General features: G+C 42.6%; 1 protein-coding gene across 1 annotated transcript in view; it reads right to left on the reverse strand.

Annotated features, from left to right (window-relative positions):
• Positions 1-2,247: 2,247 nt before the first annotated feature.
• PSMC3IP (PSMC3 interacting protein) overlaps positions 2,248-18,720 on the reverse strand; it is a 38,327-nt gene continuing 21,854 nt past the window's right edge. Inside the window, exons 3-8 of the mRNA XM_069237714.1 lie at positions 14,113-14,202; positions 12,652-12,763; positions 11,812-11,957; positions 6,646-6,699; positions 6,390-6,449; positions 2,248-3,013 (exon numbers count right to left, since the gene is read on the reverse strand). Coding sequence (XP_069093815.1) covers positions 2,957-3,013; positions 6,390-6,449; positions 6,646-6,699; positions 11,812-11,957; positions 12,652-12,763; positions 14,113-14,202 — 519 coding nt within the window. The 3' untranslated portion in view covers positions 2,248-2,956. The remainder of the gene's footprint in view (positions 3,014-6,389; positions 6,450-6,645; positions 6,700-11,811; positions 11,958-12,651; positions 12,764-14,112; positions 14,203-18,720) is intronic.

Raw genomic sequence — 18,720 nt, forward strand, 5'->3', positions numbered from 1 at the left:
GCGCCTACCTTAGGGGTGACTTCAATGTAGAAAAAAGGGGTTTTAAGGCTTGGCAAGTACTGTTAAATGCCAAGTCGAAGTGGCAGTGAAGCCGCGCACACAGGCCTTGCAATAGCAGGCCTCTCACATAGTTAAAGGACTAATTATGTGGGTGGCACAATCAGTTGCAGGCCCACTAGTAGCATTTAATTCACAGGCCCTGGGCACTTTACTAGGGACTTACAGGTAAATTAAATATTAGGAACCAATGGTGCCATGTTTAGGGGAGCGTATATGCACTTTAGCACTGGACAACAGTGGCAGAGTGTGCAGAATCCTAAAACCAACAAAAACAGGGTCAGAAAAATGGAGGGAGGCAGGCAAAAAGTTGGAAGGTGACCACCCTAAGGCTGGCAGATCTAACACAGCTCAACTGTCAGTCTGAGCAAAACGTGGATTCCACGGACAGGCAGAGGAACAGAATGGTTAAGCAAGAAAATGCCCACTTTCTAAAAGTGGCATTTTCAAACCGACAATCTAAAAACCAACTCTACCAAAAGATGTATTTTTAAATTGTGAGTTCAGAGACCCCAAACTCCAGATCTCTATCTGCTCCCAATGGGAAACTGCACTTAAAAGATATTTAAAGGCAGTTCCCATGTTACCATGTAGGAGAGATAGGCCTTGCGTAGTGAAAAACAAATTAGGCAGTATTTCACTATCAGGACATGTAAAACACAAGCGTACATGTCCTACCTTTAATATACATTGCACCCTGCCATGGGGCTTCCTAGGGCCTACCTTAGGGGTGGGTGACTTACATGTAGTAAAAAGGAAGGTTTGGGCCTCACAAGTGGGAACACTTGCCAGGTCAAACTGGCACTGCAATTCTACACATAGACACACACACACACACACGCACACCCTTACACCTACACACTACAGTGGCAGGTCTGAGACAGGTTTACCGGTCTACTCATGAGGGTGGCACAAGCAGTGCTGCAGGCCCACTAGTAACATTTGATTTACAGGCCCTGGGCACAGATAGTGCACTTTACTAAGAACTAACTAGTAAATCAAATATGCCAATCATGGATAAAGCAATCACCAACACAATTTACACAGGGAGCACTTGCACTTTAGCACAGATCGGCAGTGGTAAAGTGCACAGACAAAATAAACCAGCAAAACAGATGTGAAAAAAATAGGAGGAATGCGGCAAAAAGTTTGGGGATAGCCCTGCAAAAAGGTCCAGTTAGAAAACCAGTTTTTTCTGGGACTGTGAAAAGAGTGATACAAGTATCAATTTGCACATGATAATCATTACATATTTGTCTATGGAGTCAAAGATAGCAGGGAGCAAAGAGTTTATCAATGAATTGTGCAGCCTCATCAGATTATCAAAAATAAGAGACACTGCGATTCCACAACACCAATGCTACTGTTCTTGATTCTTCCCTCTCCCGGCCAGTTCAGTGTCAGGGATATTTGTCATTCAATCCATTGTAATGCACCACGCAGATTCTCCAGGGAGCTGGTCCATGTGTAGGCCTTGCTAGTGGACATTTTTATTTTGTTTCCTGGCAGGAGTCTGCTTTGAGAAAACTAAAGAGCAGAGTCATTGATGAGCAAGTTTTCTAGCTAAGCAGCAAGAACATTTTTCAGCAACTCCATAACTTGCACAGTGATTGCGACTGACTGAATGCGGCTTGCTAAGCACCTTCAAAAAACTTGCTGTTAAGTGAAAATTAGTACCAAATATGGGTCTAAGGATATCCAGCACTAGCTGTGCCAAAACTGGGTGGCAAGCACAAACTATTTTAAGTTTAAATACTATTGAGGACTGCACCTACCAGCATGCAGTAGGAGTATTGGTGCAGGCAGTGTGCGCCCCCATTGTTTACCCTTCCTAAAGGATGTTGAGTTGACCAGACCTGGGGAAGCACCTGTGTGATTGAAGTGATACAGAACCCAATATACTGGAAGCAGCTTGCCAAGCACCTAGCTAATTGATTGCTCCTTTCCAGGTGCCAATTATCATAAAACATGTTCAAGGAAATCCAGCACTTATCTGTGACAACACAAGCATGGAAACGCTTCACTGCGAGTATGAACACGATTTAACACTGTAGCTATCAAAAAGCATTGGAATGGTGCAGACAAGCAGCAGGCTCCCCTCTCCCAAAGGATTCACGTAACTGTCTCTAAAACAGTCAATGTAGGGGTGAAGGACATTTTAAAATGGTTTCAGAAAACACAAGTAGACCCTTCCATGAATAAATAAAACTTTATTTACAATACATCTAGTGTTAAAGTCAGATAAGCTATATACATAACCAGCACCACATAAGCTTACATACTGAATTGAATAATTAACTCTGCCAATTCCTAGATGATTTACTCCCTCAGTGTGGCTGTCGAAGAATGTGCCAAAGTACACCTGTTGGTTGGTAGAGTAAAGGTGAGCCAAACACCACACAAGAACTGGGCTGAAGGCTGCATATTTCTACTCATCCCAAGTTAGTAAACACCAAGCAAGTATCTCAATTTCACGGTCTCCATCTCATAAAAGGTTACCAGGGTACAGTGCGAAGATTCCAGTAAACATTCAGCATACCAAACTAAAAAGATGTTTCCATGGTTTACATCTTTAGCTTGCTGCACTGTTTCCCTGCTCACCTCAGTCAGAGGTGATACCTTATTAGCAGGGTTTACTTACCCAATCAGCTATGCAAACATTAGGGAAGGCCTGACAAACATATCCCAATTACAGCTGGACAAAAGCTTCCCAGCTCAACCAAGCAACAAAACTTCAAGGATGTTGGAAAAAAGCAACAATTTGATTGTCTCTGTAGAGGCACAGAATAAGTGTTCAAAAAGCAATTTAGGAAACAAGGCACCGTCACAAAGGCCCAATACATCAATTCCAATTCTATTTTCCAATCCAGGTGTTCAGGGTTTTCTTTTTGTTCCATCCTCACACATCTGGGATGGTGATCTTGCAGTCCTCATCCGTTTCTATCCCAACTTCCTCCTGCAAAAGAGCAACGTAGTGGTTAGGGGAGACACACTTGCATCCACCAGGTACGCTTGTTTGCGTTCTGGGCTTTGTCCAGAGAGTAGGGTTATCGGCGGGATTAAGGTTAGAGAATGTTTGGGGTAATAAGAAGGGTGGAAGGGTTAGGATGAGAGTTTAAGTTGTGGTCAAGGGGCATAGGAGGTACAGTTTATTCACCTCTTAATTTAAATATATGTAAACCACATTTTTCTAGGGACTTCTTCGGGTGCAGTGTTCCTCTCCGTGGTAAGAAGCGGCACATTGTGCCCTCGATAGAACTGCCTTTCTTGTTGTTGTAGGCATAGTGGGGCTAAGTTCCCTTATCCACCCCAGAAATCAACATATTTAATAAAACGTATTCTACAAACCCCAAGCTAAAATAGATTTATTTTCACTCCCACATGCCAGTCATATTACATAACGGGGTCATAGTATACCAGTTCACCGTTTATAACACAAGCAATTACAGCATTAGAGGGAAAGAAACCTTGTACATTATCATTTACATACCCACTCCGACATTTACCCATGCCTAGACGTCTTGCACCAGCTCTCACTACAGGCATCCCAGGTGCAGCTGCCAAGGCATTAATTCAATTAAACCGACCAAGAGTTTGGAATGATGCGAGACCCAGAGGAAAAGCAGCATTTTGCTAGTGCCAAGTGGGATGAAAAAGTGGGGGGCTGTAAGACAGGAGTGCCCTACGTAGTTAAGGGTGTGGACTAAACACAAACTAAACTTCTCCAATTCCCGTACTGGGCAACCAGACTGGTATTTTGGTTGCAACTGAGCTTTCTATTAAGAATTTAACACATCAACTTGACATGCACCTAAAACCACCATGGAGATTTGGATTTGTCAATAGCTGTTAGTTGTAACTTATTTGTTTTAAACAGCTAAGATTGTGTTTTAAATAATATTGAAAATGTTACAACTCTGAAATGGTGAGACTGAATTAAACATTAATTGCGCCTGTGGAAGGGGTAGTGGTCTTTAGAGGGTCTCAATCAGTCCCATTATATGCACTTCGTGTCAAACATTAACGCCTTTTTCTCTCCACATCTCGGCCATCTGCATATCTTACACCTCACCTGTATCCTATTCAGCACAATTCCACACACTCCTGAATGCCCTTCCTCGCATCTCCTTCACTACCTCAGCAAACACCCAAAGCACCCACTCACCTGTAAATATTGCACTTCTACTTTTGCCTTGTCAATATTTTGACAACTGTCATCTTTCACACACATTTGAGCAAAATGACAGCACTTAAGTTTTTGCATGGCATTACACGAAAGCAGGAACCTCTCCACAATTTACAATACATTATAAACCACAGCCGTTTTTAACAGGACTTAAATAACTCTTAATGTGTTCTTGGTCTCTAGTGCTTAATTTCAAAATATAGTTTCTGTATTTAGTCCACACATCTGCTAACACTTTCATATGAATACCAGGAGACAGAATTTAAGCTCTTTCGGGAAGCAGAACGTTATGTATTGTGAGGAATAAAATACATTCTGCCACAGGTTAGAAGGATACTGTGAACCACCTCCGAGTTAAGTAATCTACTAAGAGAACTCTGCCTTGTGTCCCCTACGCCTACATGATTATGGAAGTCTTTGAGGAACTGCAAAATATGGATATATACAGTCCAGTGTACTATACCCCGTATACAAAAAACAATTAGCAAACTTTCTTGGAGGCCCGATTAATCATATTCCACAGGCAAATTAAGATTGACATGTCTGCGGGAATTTTAAAAAGATAATTTAAATGTTATAAGAACCTCTCAGACTAAATTGGAGGCATTCTTACCTCAAGGTTATTAACATTAAAAGCAGCTTATAAAAAAGGAAGGCTGACTTTAGATAATTCATGGGTTAATTCCAGGATTAGTAGAGCTTCCTTTTGTGATTCCCACTCCATAACAACCAGAAAAAGAATTCTCAAGTAGGCAGCGTTTTTAATTTAATCTTCAAACCGAGCTAGATTTACTTAACTGCTCCCCTTTAGAATGGCAAGTCATCTTTTTTTGACATTCATAACTGTTTTACTCAAACAGTAGTTCGGCAACAATTCAGTGCTTTCCTTCCCTAAATGTCGGACTGCAACAATACCCCCAGTTTGGCTTATTTCTCAGACAAGTCGATTAGTTCACAAATACAGCAAAGCATTTGGGGTTTGCTCTAAAAATGGAAAAGGTGTTGTGCAAAAGAAGTCTGTTTTTCTAAATCGCGGTATTGACGAAAGGTTTGTTGTGCTAAATTCGCCTTCCTCTTGTCTTTCTGAACAGGCTGAGGGCCATTTTCTTCTGTTATCCTTTCTAAAGTTTTTGTTGCCTCTACACACTCGCTGTCGGCGGGGATAAATGAAGCGTAAAGCCTGTGGTGAAACTACAGAGCAACAGAAACTAGACAATCTGAGTTCAGCAATGTGTAATTTACTAGATTGTCTTTGGGGGAACTCATTTATCAGTGATTTTGAATAATGAGGATTATAAAATTGGAACGAAGATATTGACAATGAGGTTTCCACCCGTAATATTTTGTACGAAAGGCCACACAAGGAAAGTAGCAATGCTGTGTTCAAGACACTACTGGGTACAGAGCTATAAAACTTTCATATTTAGTATAAAATAGGTGATGCCTCAAACAGAAAACGGACCCATGGCATTGTAAAATTAACCTAGTAGATGTTGGGTGTCAGGAATATACACTACAATAGTAATACTTAGGAATCAGAATCCAGGCGTAGGTGACACTCTTACCGCCCAAAACGTTAATCTAGGTGTTTGAAAACTAGGCACAGAGGAAAATGCATCCCTTTTCTCACACAGTGCAAACACCAAACTATTACAGCAACAAACACATTTTATCCTCGCAATGTGCTGTACAGCACGACATTTGATGACATTTCCTAGTTTCACGCGCTTCCACACTGGCACAAATCTGAAACCATGTAAAGTAAATGTCTGGGTGATTCATTTCAGACACATTTGGCACATGGAATGACTGCAGTGTCTCGCTCCACGGTCACATGACACTTTGGGAACCCTCAGTATTTTTTTCTGTTACCAAGATTCTGTGATCCATTCGCCAGCTGAAAGCACTGTAGCAAAAAGTTGACTTTTTTCAGTGAAAATATTAACACTCAGACCTTCTGCTGGTTTTTCAGGTTTAAGGACATGTAAGACATTACTTCTTTACAGCCTCAATGCTTTTAGCAGATTTCCTATTGGCTGAAATGACTGTGGTCTGGTAACTTTTCGTTTGGTCAATGCACACTAGTCTGTTCAAAGCTTAAGATAAAACGAACAAGAAAATTATAAAGTTTAAGATAGTTACTCACAAAAAACTGCTTCTTGCTTTTGGGATATCCTTCAAGTATTGCATCAAATAAATCAGCGGCCTAAAATAAAGTTAATAGCTACAGTTAAATATCTCTCAATTGAATAGTGAAGAATTAACCTAGACTGGCAACATATGATCTGAAAGTATGTACAAGACAAAATAACCCAGACTTTAGATCACCCAAATCACCATTTATGGACATGAGAGGAGCCTCCATAACAAATGTCTATAACCGGGTTAAATGAAATAATTACCATCCTTTTTCTTTTCCTCCATTCCTTGCAATATTGCTTTCTCTCACTGTACACCTAGAAGGAATAGAAACATCACATTCTCAATATCATTTTAGTTTTTAATTGACTAAAATACCAGTGGACTTTGCAAAACTACTTTGTTTGGAATGTCAACAGCTGTATGCTACATGAGGAATGGGAAAGTAACATTTGAGTTCTAGTGGAAGCCCAAGTCATCGGTGGGTCCCCTTAAGTGATACTGCAGGTCTCAGCAGTGAAATCGTCCTTATTCGTTCGACGGGAGGAGATGCCTCCATTTACAATCAGTTGACTTGGCATATAAAGCCACCCATATGCGACACAGCTAAAGACAAAACTACCTCTAAAAAAAAACAGGAATTTCGAGAAGCCCCTCGATCGTACGGCTGGTGTCCCAGAGATCTTTTATACAGATGACTCCCAATCTGGAGCTCTTCTGGTAAGAGGTCAGACCTATTAATTACCATTTTTATTTCGGGGAAGGGTCAAAAACGTCATGCTGTATAGTGAGGTATATATTAACTTGCGAAGCACGGAGAGGATTTGGCTCAGTTTGTATTAATGTGGGTGTTGGTCTTGTATTTAAAGGACATTTCACCTTCCCTTTGCAGCCCCTCAGGCACAGCCAGCTCATTGTATTGTGTATTCTACAATAACAGCGTTCATTTCACCACAGCATTTTTAGGATGGAGTATCTCCTTAAATGAATGGAGTATTTCCTTAAATGAAGAGTTTTACACTTTGCTTGTTGTGAGGTAAGGATGGTAGGTGGTGTCTAACAAGACTAGCATCAGGTTGTGTCGTCACAACTCTTAAAACATCCAGGAAAAAGTAAAGAAGTGGATGTTAATAACACAATCTGTTATTTCCTGTGTCACAGTAATTCCAGTATCAGCGGATAGTGGGATAATCGCTCTAGCTGACTGAAAGTCACCAGAGGTAAATAAAGATTAAAACAGGCTGGGGGTTGTCCAATTTATCTTGCACATGAACATAAAATTACAGATTTTATTTCCTACCACTTAAGTACAAAGGCCTCCTAATTCCAAAACTGGTCTTTAGGCACATCTTGGTCAGCTGATCTCATTTCCCCAAATGTCATTTTTTTTTAGCCCCGCTCTCTGGACGAATGAACGAATACATAGCAGTGCCACGTGACAGGGTTCATCCACTAAGTGATTATTAAGAAAGAATCCTCTTGGCCTAGCAACTTGTATACTATCCTCAAATACTGATCCACGAATCGGACAACTGAGGAGTATGCTGTAGAACCCAACTCATTCAATATAAAGAAAGAAAGAAGACTGAAAGGAACCTTCTGAAGAATAAATACAGAGAAGAAAATCCCTCCTTCGATAGAACTGAAAAGTACTGTGAAATTCAACTTCCAATATCGATGACAAGAAAACTCCAGTGGTGCTGTGTCAAAGCTGGTCCTTCATTGGCTTCATCCTTGGTCTTCTATATTTTATGCATCAACGTGAAACGCTTCGAGGGGGACAGCGCCTGGTTGTTCCAGCGCTTAGTAAAGCAGCTCGAACATTTCTGATCACAACAAGTGGATTTTTAAAGCTTTTTACCCTGCTCCATGAAGCACACGTCAAGAGATGGCCCATGGTGAGAGGTTGATACCTGAATGATCCTGACAATGACCCAGTGGGAGATTATTTGTATAGGGGTTGAAACATCAACACATTCCAATGTTGACTTTAACTGATATGAACTCTAGTTCGTTGAACTTGTACTCTAACTTTGAGTTGTGGCTTCTTTAACTAAGAGGACATCAGGTCAACTTTATCTGCGTTTCTGTAGACTTGTGCTGTTCCACTTCACCTTTGACACTAACCACCATCACTGCACCGTTCTCCTTCATAACTTACTTGCTATATTGTTACACTGATTAACAGTCAATAGGTATTAAATAACAGTTGTTTTCAATGTTTGATGCTTGCATATGTGTTTTTGCCCAGGATGCAAAGTGCTTCTTCTGAGGGAACCGTTGATCATGTTGTAAAAATAAGAAGAAATCATAAGTACTGCTTGAATGAAAACGTCAATTGTATGTGGGAAAGAGACGTTCAATTTTTTAAGTCACTCCAAAATTGAACATGGGTCGCAAAAAAAAAAAGGGGATTGGTGAGGGGTAGAGCAAGCCAGAGCAAATACCCAAGAAGAGTGGGGCTTTAGTTCACCTCTGCATCCTGCCAACAGAAGGACAAAGAAAAGCACAAGCAAGGGAATGGGACGAGGTCCTTTGTAAAAAGTTGAAATGACAAAACCTTTTGGAAAAGGGTTTTCAAATCCAGACAACAGTACAAAACCACACTAGTTAAAACAAATTGCAGCTCTGGCACTGTGATGGAGTACAGTGGCTGAGGGGGACGGATCGCAGAAGAGTGGTGCTTTCTGCTTTACGATTTATCACGGCTGAGGGGGCTAGACATACTATACCGCAACACAACTCCAGTGGTTTATGCAATGGCTGGTGGGTAGGCAGACCCGGGACAGCGCCTTGGAACCCTTTGTAGCGGGGCTCTCTGATCTAATCAGAGTACTGCTGAGGGTGGGAGGCTCTTCTGCTGAGGACACGCATAAGTTTCGGGTGATCTCTAAGTGTTGGAGCAGATGCTAGATGCTTGCAAAAACTGCGCACGAAAATTCCTTACTCCCCTGATTTACCCATCACCATGTTAGGGCAACTGCTACAAGAAGCACCCTCTGGTGGTCGCGCGGAGGCAAGGGGGGAGGGGGCTACTTGATGAGTGGGCTGCAGCATCGACGGGAGACCTCTTTAGAATGACAGAATTGCTTCCATTTGAAAAATTCCGATCAGAATTTGCCCTCCCACAGGGCCAATTCTTATTACATTGAGCAATCACAACTGCGTTTGGCAGGCACAGGAAATCCGGCGCCTCTGAGCTGCCGAAGCTTGAGAGCTGCCAGTATATAGCTTCTCGGTGGGCACCTTTAAGGCAGTCACAGATCTATATAGAGTGAGATGGGAGGACTTGCATCGTCCACTAGAGAGGCTGTGGGTATGTTGGGAAGAGGATCTAGGTATCCCCATATCAGAAACCATCTGGGATACTATCCTAGGTAGAATCCCTAAGATATCCATAAACGCTTGATTTAAACTAATAAAGAATTAGGTCCTCCAAAGAGCATACCTCACCCTGGAGGGTACTGGTAGATTACTTTCACGTGCCTGAGGTGTGGAGAAGTGGGAGCTAAACTATTACACATGCTCTGGTTCTATAGGCTTTCTGGGAGGAGGTTACAAGAACGACTGCGGTTATAATCGAGAAGGAAATTCCTTGCTCCACCGGTCATTGGGTACTAAGCTGGTTGCCACACACTAAAGAAAAAGGAAAATAAAATAAAAATAAAAACACATTGCAAGAAAAATCCAAAACGTAGCGTTTATTCTGACAAAGCAGGAACTTACCAAGAACTGGAATTCACCTTAGGGGCCTCACATACCTGCCTGGTGAAGGGAACTGGCAAAAAGGGCGGAATATGAAGGAAGAGTGCAGCTCCATCAGGTGAGAAGAGCGATGGGCACTATAGATGGGGCGGCACCCCTCTCCCCCCCCCCAACCCTCCACAGTGTGCTCATCTGTGAGATCACGTGGGTCAGCCACGTAGAAGAATTCTACACTTTAGCAATATTAATACAGGTGCTCCCTCCCTGCTTGGGATTCATGCATTGATGGAGACCGCTCTAGCTACTTGAACAGTACCTATTCCATTGGGGACATGTTGGGTATTAACTGATACTAATATACCATTTGAGCTACTTGCAAATGACTCATGAGGCGTTGGGGAGGCGGGCAATGTTTTAGTTGATGTTCAGTTGCATTCATTGGGTTTATTCTACAGGGGACATTTGTTGAACTGATGTAACTGTATGACTTCTCTAGATGGATTACCAATGTGCGCTTGGTGTGTGCTGTAAACCCCCCTATAGAATCTGTTAAAAAAAAAATAAGGAGTAGAGTGGGTGAAGATCACAAGTAATGATTACTCACTATACCCTTACCCTCTCTGCACGCTGTCATGTTACATTGCAGAAAATGTTATCTTTATACTGCAGAAATAAAGACAAAGTGAGATTCTAATATTTCTGCGTGAAAAACAATTCATATCCACGTTACCTTGATTCATCGTTCAACACATTTGCCGACCCAACTCCCTAAGAGAACGCTCACCATACAGCTATCCAAACCAATATGATCTGCTTTTGTACGGTGCACGGACACAAAGTTTCTTGGCAGGTCTAATGCAGAGGTGCCATCAACTGGTGCCGGTCTGAAAGCCCTAGGCAAGAACTTTCAAGGTCACACTGGTTAACTTCAATAGGTTCAAACTGAAATGATAGCCACCAAGTTGCATCTAACAGATTGGATATACAGGGTAATCTAACAGAATACTGCTCCCCAGCTGGACCACAAGATTAGTGTGCGAGGAGTTAAAGACAAAACAAAATGGGAATGCATTTTAACACTTTTTGTAGGGCTTCTGATTTGGGGAGGGATTGCAAGACTGGCAATACAAGGGACCTGAAGGGAGAGGAAGCTCACTCCTGTGTGCACGGGATTGGAACGTCGGGTTGAGTGAGTTTGGTTTGGAACAGGGAGACCATAGGATTTAATGCCAGCTTCTCTAGTAGGATACCCCACATCTAATCCACATCACTCAGGGAAGCCACAATTAGAACTGGGTTTGTGTGTAGTGTGTAGACTATTAACTTCCAGAACCACCCTGCAGAAGTGAAAGTCACCTCTCCACTCAGAGCTATGAAACTAAGGAACCAGCTGCACAAGCAACCTCCAATCTCTAGAAACTGTGTATACATATGATTCAGTCTTTTGCTTTACGGGGTATTTATTGTTGCAACTTGTTCATTTGATTCAGTTTGAGTCACTTAACTATAAACCGTGAAAAGTGTGAAAAGCCGAAAGCCACTTCAAACTCATTTACAGTATTTATTGGAAACTATACTTTATTCAGCCTATCATGCGCCTCCCATTTGACACATACGTGATGTGTACGCATGCGCACTCATGCACGCAAACTCAACAAATCTTTGCTATAAGTCACTAGAGCAGATGCAAAGACTGCCCTGCCTATACGTTTATGCTTTAATACCTTTTCTTTCTCTGCAGGAGTCACGTGATTTGTGGCAGACTTAATCTTTTTCAGTTTCTCAGTGTGAATGGCACACTCCTTTTTCAAGTCTTCAATTTCCTTAACCATGGCTTCTGTGGTCATCGAGCTGTTCAGATCTTTTAGTTCTAGGAGAAACCATTGGAAAAGACAGACCAATGTATAACTTAATGAGTATTATAAGAATAAAAGCAGCCACTTCTGTGAGGTAAATAATGTGGATAACTGTACAGTCGCATCAGATGGAGCACCCGGCTACAATGAAATCTCTGGGCCTCGTGCAATAAGAACAAATAATGCAGGGTCTGCTGGGAGTAGCACGACGTAAGGATCTCTCTTAACACATGTAGATGGCTTAAAGGGAGTGGCTCCCAAAAGCCACAGAAATTAAGTTAGAAACGTGTTTTAGTGTGTGTTTTCAATGTTAAATGAAAAATTGCAGCCATTCAAGTTATTACTCAATGTGGACACCACTCTTCTGGAAGATGGTCATCATTCAGGCAAGAATAAGAAGATGGCTCAACCTAACCGAGTTAAACAAACAGGGCGATGCAACTTGGAATGTGAAGACAAAAATGGCCCTGAATCAAGGATTGTGGGGACGGTGTACATATGACTGAGAAGGTGTGTCTGCAGGTCTGTCCCTGCATGCGTCCAAGTGCTCAGAGCTGGGTGCAAAAGTGGGGTGGAAGACAGCTACACGCAGGGCAAAGGAGATGTTCTCTTAGTCAAGAGTATTATTGATATTTTTTACCCAAATAACTTGCCAGTGTGCTCCTCCGGGTAAACAGAGAATTGAGGAGCGAAGGCCACATTCCATACCTATTTCCATTTGTTTGCAACTCTGCTGTGCTGTCTGCACCTTTGAGGACAGCTCTGCAATCTGACTGTCAAGGCTCTTGATTTCGGAGTCACTTACACAGGGAAACTGAGCCTGAAAAGAAAAAGGAGGGAAAAAAAAAACACATGGAATGAAATACAATCTTTACCAGCCCAACAGCATATTCTCTAAAATGTGGTAAATCCTAATTTCTAAAGGAAACACGCCCAGAATCATGGCTCTCAACACTGCAACGTACTTCACAGCAAACTGACTGCTGTCGAACACTGGAGAGGAAGCATGTGACAAAGGGACTCCTGTACAGTCAATAACAAAGATTAATGAAGAAAGTATGGTTCGGGCACCAAGGCTAACACAGATGCCATACGGCGAGGCACTTTGGGATCCTGCAGAGTGGATTAGCCTTCGACAGGTTTGACAGCTTGACTGTCCAGCTAATGTGGGTTTATAGCCTTTATCACCTGGAAGAAAGTAATCTCTTGCATGTGAGTCAGGAAGACAGTATCATGACAAAGCCATATGCGCATCTACAAATCAGAGAATGGTTTGATAGGCTCCGATGAAAGGAAATTCTATCGATTTTTTTCTATTGGCAAAGATATGTTTAAGACGGCCTCCAGAAAGAACTTAATCACTGCATCCCAAATAAGTGTTTTGTCAAACTTGAAAATTACGTCAGTTATGATTACTATTGTGTTGTATATGCATTTAAAGTGCCTCAGTATGTATCCCTCCTCAGTGAGAAAGAACACATCTCATTAATTGGACTGTGGTGTTAAAAAAGTAACATGTATTTATATGCTACTAAATGATGTTTGATCTGTAATAGACATTTTAATAAACTTTAAACTAAATAAAAACACTGCCAAAAAAAGAGACGCATGGGAATTGTGTGCAATAGATGCAAGAGTCTAGCGCCTTGTAGAATCAGTCTAGCTAAGTGACGAATGTTGACTCAATTTCCCTTCAAATTTTCAGCAGCAAATGTTAATGTATGTAGACTTAATAATACATAGAAAAGACAAAATAACTAAGGCAACTCCGAAAGAAAAATCAGGTCCATTATTTTGTAATTCACTTATTTCAGTGGACCTTTTGTTTTTCCAAAATAACGAGTTAAAAACACCTCTGGAAAACAATTTACTCAGCCAATGCCCATCTCTCAGCCAACGGGACCTGCCACCCCACGCTCTTTCAATAAACCAAACAGACACTGTGGGGGTGATAGCCTAACCCAGTACTACAGGTAAAACTAGCAAATTGATCCTGGACTACTGCCATGTACATGGGACAGCTTCAAAGTCTGAAGCAGCTAGCGCAGGTTCACACACATTTGCAATGTAGCTAGTTAACATTTAGGTTATGCCGGGCAGTCATATATCCTTACAATTTCCCCTGTGCACACTGAACGTTTGATGATGAAATTCTGGAAAAATACTAACCTGATCCGCAAAATAGATTTTTTGCTTGCCGTACACCTTCTCCTTGATTTTCCCTTGCTGAGCCAACTGCTCCATTGCTTTTACCACTGCCTGGGGTAAAACAGCGCATTGGTTAGCTAGTGTTACATCAAAGAGCTTCCCATAAATACCATCAAAAGAAAAAAATGCATTAGTGCCCTATATGGATATTTTAAATAGAAGAATATTCATGCAACTTGATGGCCCATTACATTATAAAGACGTTTTGTTTGTTTTAGTTTCTTTTATACAAAACGGAAAAGTTTAATCCAACCGCTTAGCTTGTTTAGTATGAGAGTTCCTGGCGACAATATAAACTTAAAAACCTTCAAAAAACTAAATGTATAACAGGACTGGGGTCAAGAGTGTCGAACATCTTGGAATCAAATAATATTTTGAGTTCTTATATATAACAAAACTAAGAAAAGAAAGCTATAGTGAGCGTGTGTGGTAATTGGAAAAGAAATATCATGCATATCTTTATTTATTCCAAGTGTTTTTTTTATTAATTAGAAATGCTTCTTGAAAATTAAAGTTTTTTTTGCGACAAGACACCAAAAGCATAACAAAACAACACATGGCCAATGTTTACTATGGTCTAGTACAGCCATCTCAATTACTTGCCTTTAGCTGTCAGAACCTGGAAACAGACAAGCAAAAACTCATACAAAGTTTCCTGTTACAATCCAAATCCTAACGAGGGAATTTCCAAAGAGATGAATGCAAGTAATTAAATGGTCATGACTACAAAGATGATATCGTAAATATTACCAGTGACTGCACTGGAGACATCACTAACGCCATCATCAAAACCTCATGTTTTTGCATCAGTTTATGGACAGTGGAACTCTTATCTATCTGCATAGGTGTATTCATGTTGATAGTGGTAGTGTAACCTTCACTACTGCAGAGAACATGTAAAAGGGTATGTGAGTGAAACTGCAGTACATTCTTAGCAAGAACACGTTTGCCGAGTAGAACTGTAGTGTGTGTAATGAGCAGAATACCTCCACTCAATGCCAGTAAAACTGCAGCAGCCCTCCTTCTATACAGTACAAGGAAATTTGGCTATAGAAGACAAACTTACCTTCTGTAACAATTGGTCTGATGAATACTAAAGCGTCTCACAGAGTTTACACCTAATAAATGAGTTCCAAGGAGTTCCAGACCCCAACGACCTCAAGAACTTCCGACCCATCTCCTTGCTCCCTTTCCCAGCAAAGGTGATTGAAAAAATCGTCAACACACAACTAACCAGCCACCTCGAAGACAACGGCATCCTAGACCCCTCCCAGTCCGGCTTCAGACGAAACCACAGCACCGAAACCGCCCTTCTCGCCGCCACAGATGACATCAGATGCCAAATGGACAACGGCGAAACATCAGCCCTCATCCTCCTAGACCTATCTGCCGCCTTCAACACAGTCTGCCACCGCACCCTGAAATCACGCCTCCACGAAACCGGAATTCAAGGAAAAGCCCTCGAGTGGATCGTCTCATTACTCTCCGGCAGAACCCAGAGAGTCCGCCTCTCCCCCCCTTCCGCTCCAAAGCCACCGACGACATCTGCGGCGTCCCCCAAGACTCATCCCTCAGCCCGACGCTGTTCAACATCTACATGGCCCCCCTCGCACAAGTGGCCCGACAACACAACCTCAACATTCTCACCTACGCCGACGACACCCAGCTCATCCTCTCACTCACCAAAGACCCACGCACCGCCAAAACCAACCTCCACGAGGGAATTAAATCAATCGCCGAATGGATGAGAAACAGCCATCTGAAACTGACCTCGGACAAGACGGAGGTCCTCATCCTCGGACCCACCCCATCCGCCTGGGACGACTCCTGGTGGCCCACCGCATTAGGAACCCCACTGACACCGTCCGACCACACTCGCAACCTGGGCTTCATCCACGACTCCTCCCTCACCTTGTCTAAACAGGTCAACGCAGTTTCCTCCTCCTGCTACAACACACTCCGCATGCTCCGCAGAATCTACAAGTGGATCTCGACAGAAACAAGAAGAACAGTGACACAGGCCCTCGTCAGCAGCAGGCTGGACTACGGCAACGCACCCTACCAGGCATCCCAGCAAAAGACCTACTACGCCTCCAACGCATCCAAAACGCCTCCGCCCGGCTGATCCTCAACGTACCCCGCCACAGCCACATCTCCCACCACCTGAGAAACCTTCACTGGCTCCCCGTGGACAAAAGGATCACTTTCAAGCTTCTTACCCACACTCACAAAGCGCTCCACGACACCGGACCAGCCTACCTAAACAACAGACTCAGCTTCTACACCCCCACCCGTCAGCTCCACCCCACTAACCTCGCCCTCGCCGTCGTCCCCCGCATCCGAAGAAAGACCTCCTGCGGCAGATCCTTCTCATACCTCGCCGCCAAAACCTGGAACACCCTCCCCACCAACCTGCGACAGACTCAAGACCTACTCACCTTCAGAAGACTCCTCAAGACCTGGCTCTTCGACCAGTAACACCAGCTCCCCCACCCACCCAGCGCCTTGAAACCCTCACGGGTACGTTGTGCGCTTTATAAATCCAATGATTGATTGATTGATTGTGTGGCAACACCTAGTACTAATGTTTAAACACGTAAATTATACAAAACAGCTCTCGAAGTCATTTTAAATTGTACCATTACTGCCAGACAGTATTTGGGCAAGCATACGTAGAATAAACCAAAGCTGCCACCCGACCAATGTCAGCCACTGAAATGCCCCTGGTGAGAGCAGTGGACGCGCCTTGTAGAATGACCCTGGTAAAGGGAGCACTGATGCCCACTGAAGAGTCTCTAAGCCAAGACATAATAGAGCTTAAAGTGACCCAATGTATGATAATACTCTTGGTCACCATTTTGCTTTTCTTGACGCTAGCGGACCTAACGGCGAGCTGATCATCAAACTGCGCTGATCATGTATGATGAGCATAGCAGGAAACACAGTCCATCCCATATAGCCTTTCCTCTTCCATGAGAGGATGAGTTGGGGGTAAAGAAAGGCGGAAGGATGGCAGACACCCATTTTGACTGCAGACTGTGGGCAAGAAGGACGAACAAGTGTATAGAACTAGCTTTGTGGCTAAAAGATAGCAAATGGCAACCGCACCAGCAAGGCCTGAAACTCGCAAACTCTAGCAGCTAAAATAATAGCCACCATGAAAACTGTTTTGAGCATCAGAAGGCAAGTAGGAACTGTGCATCCGTTTGAATACCATGGCGCTACCATGAGAAAAGTTAAAAAAAAAAAAAAAATTATAATAAATTTTAAAAAGCAAAACTGCAAGTCCCGCCGCACAACACCAAAAAAGCGTGAATGGAAAAACATGAAAACAGAGGAACCTCACTTCTAAATGTAATTTCAGTAAAGAAAGTTGGTGAAGGCAAGATATTTTCCTTGACATCAGGCTAGAGCTCCCATTCACGTGATCCTCCAGAAACAGGCATCTGGCTTCCCATTCAGAGTGCCCACCAGATCGTTAGTTTGTGGGAAAATGCCCCACTACAGAGCCAACTACCAACCAGGAACCTATACTGTCCTTTCATGTTGATGTAATGGACGGTGATAATAATGTCCAATAAAACATGATCAACATATTCTAAGATGACGGGAAAAAAAAATACTTCTGGGGAAATCAAGTCTGCTCTTCATCAGTAGGAGGCTTTAGAGAGCAACAATGTGTGCTGCGACTAACATCCCCCGTAAGAACCCACAACAGTTGCACTGCTCCTTTGGTTGTAGAAATTTACCTAAAGGACAGCCACAACAGCAGCGGCAGCACCATTCTCCACCTTCTTCTACAATCTTCTGCTGGCTCTCTCACATCAAAACTGCTTTAGTTCATCCTTCCTCCATCATCCGCTTCCGAGCCAGAGATAGTTTGGCTTCCTGCTGCGTGGTTACCATTAGGTGCATTGAGGTACAGATGTTACAAGGTGAAAACTTGTGGTCAGACTCCCGAATGTGTATATTTATTTAGATATGCCAGGGGAAAATCAGACAAAAACAACTTCTTTCATTGACATCATCATAAACAGGGTATGAACTCCAAGACTTTAGAAGGTGATATTTTAAATAATATGCTGCCATTGGAGACGTGGAAAATTTCAGAACACACCAAAGAACACCTGAGGTCCCACATCAGTAAGGTGCAGAAAAAAATAAAATAACTACAGCCAGTGTGACAAGCATCACCATGTATAAATAGACCAATGTCGCAACACTGGAGTCGCGATTACAGTTGTGTAACAACACCTCGCACCACTGGATAACTACTGCTACGGGTAAACGTTTTCCAGACCAGTCTGGGACCTAGGGGTAATCAGATTAAAGTCTGTACATCTCACTATTGTGCAGAAATCAACAATCAATCCTCTTTATGTAATCTGGGGCGTGATCTATAGCTGACCATGGTACTGCTGTCTTTAATCTCGATGCAGTAAACAAGATGAATTACATCCTTTCTGCTCTATATGCTTCAGCGAGGACAATAGTTGTTGAATGGTACTGCAGCGTTTAGTTTCATGAAATGTTAATAAGGACCTTTGTTCAGCGGAACTGCAGCCTTTC

This window comes from Pleurodeles waltl, chromosome 6 (assembly GCF_031143425.1).
Source record: "Pleurodeles waltl isolate 20211129_DDA chromosome 6, aPleWal1.hap1.20221129, whole genome shotgun sequence".
Classification (NCBI taxonomy): Eukaryota; Metazoa; Chordata; class Amphibia; order Caudata; family Salamandridae; genus Pleurodeles; species Pleurodeles waltl.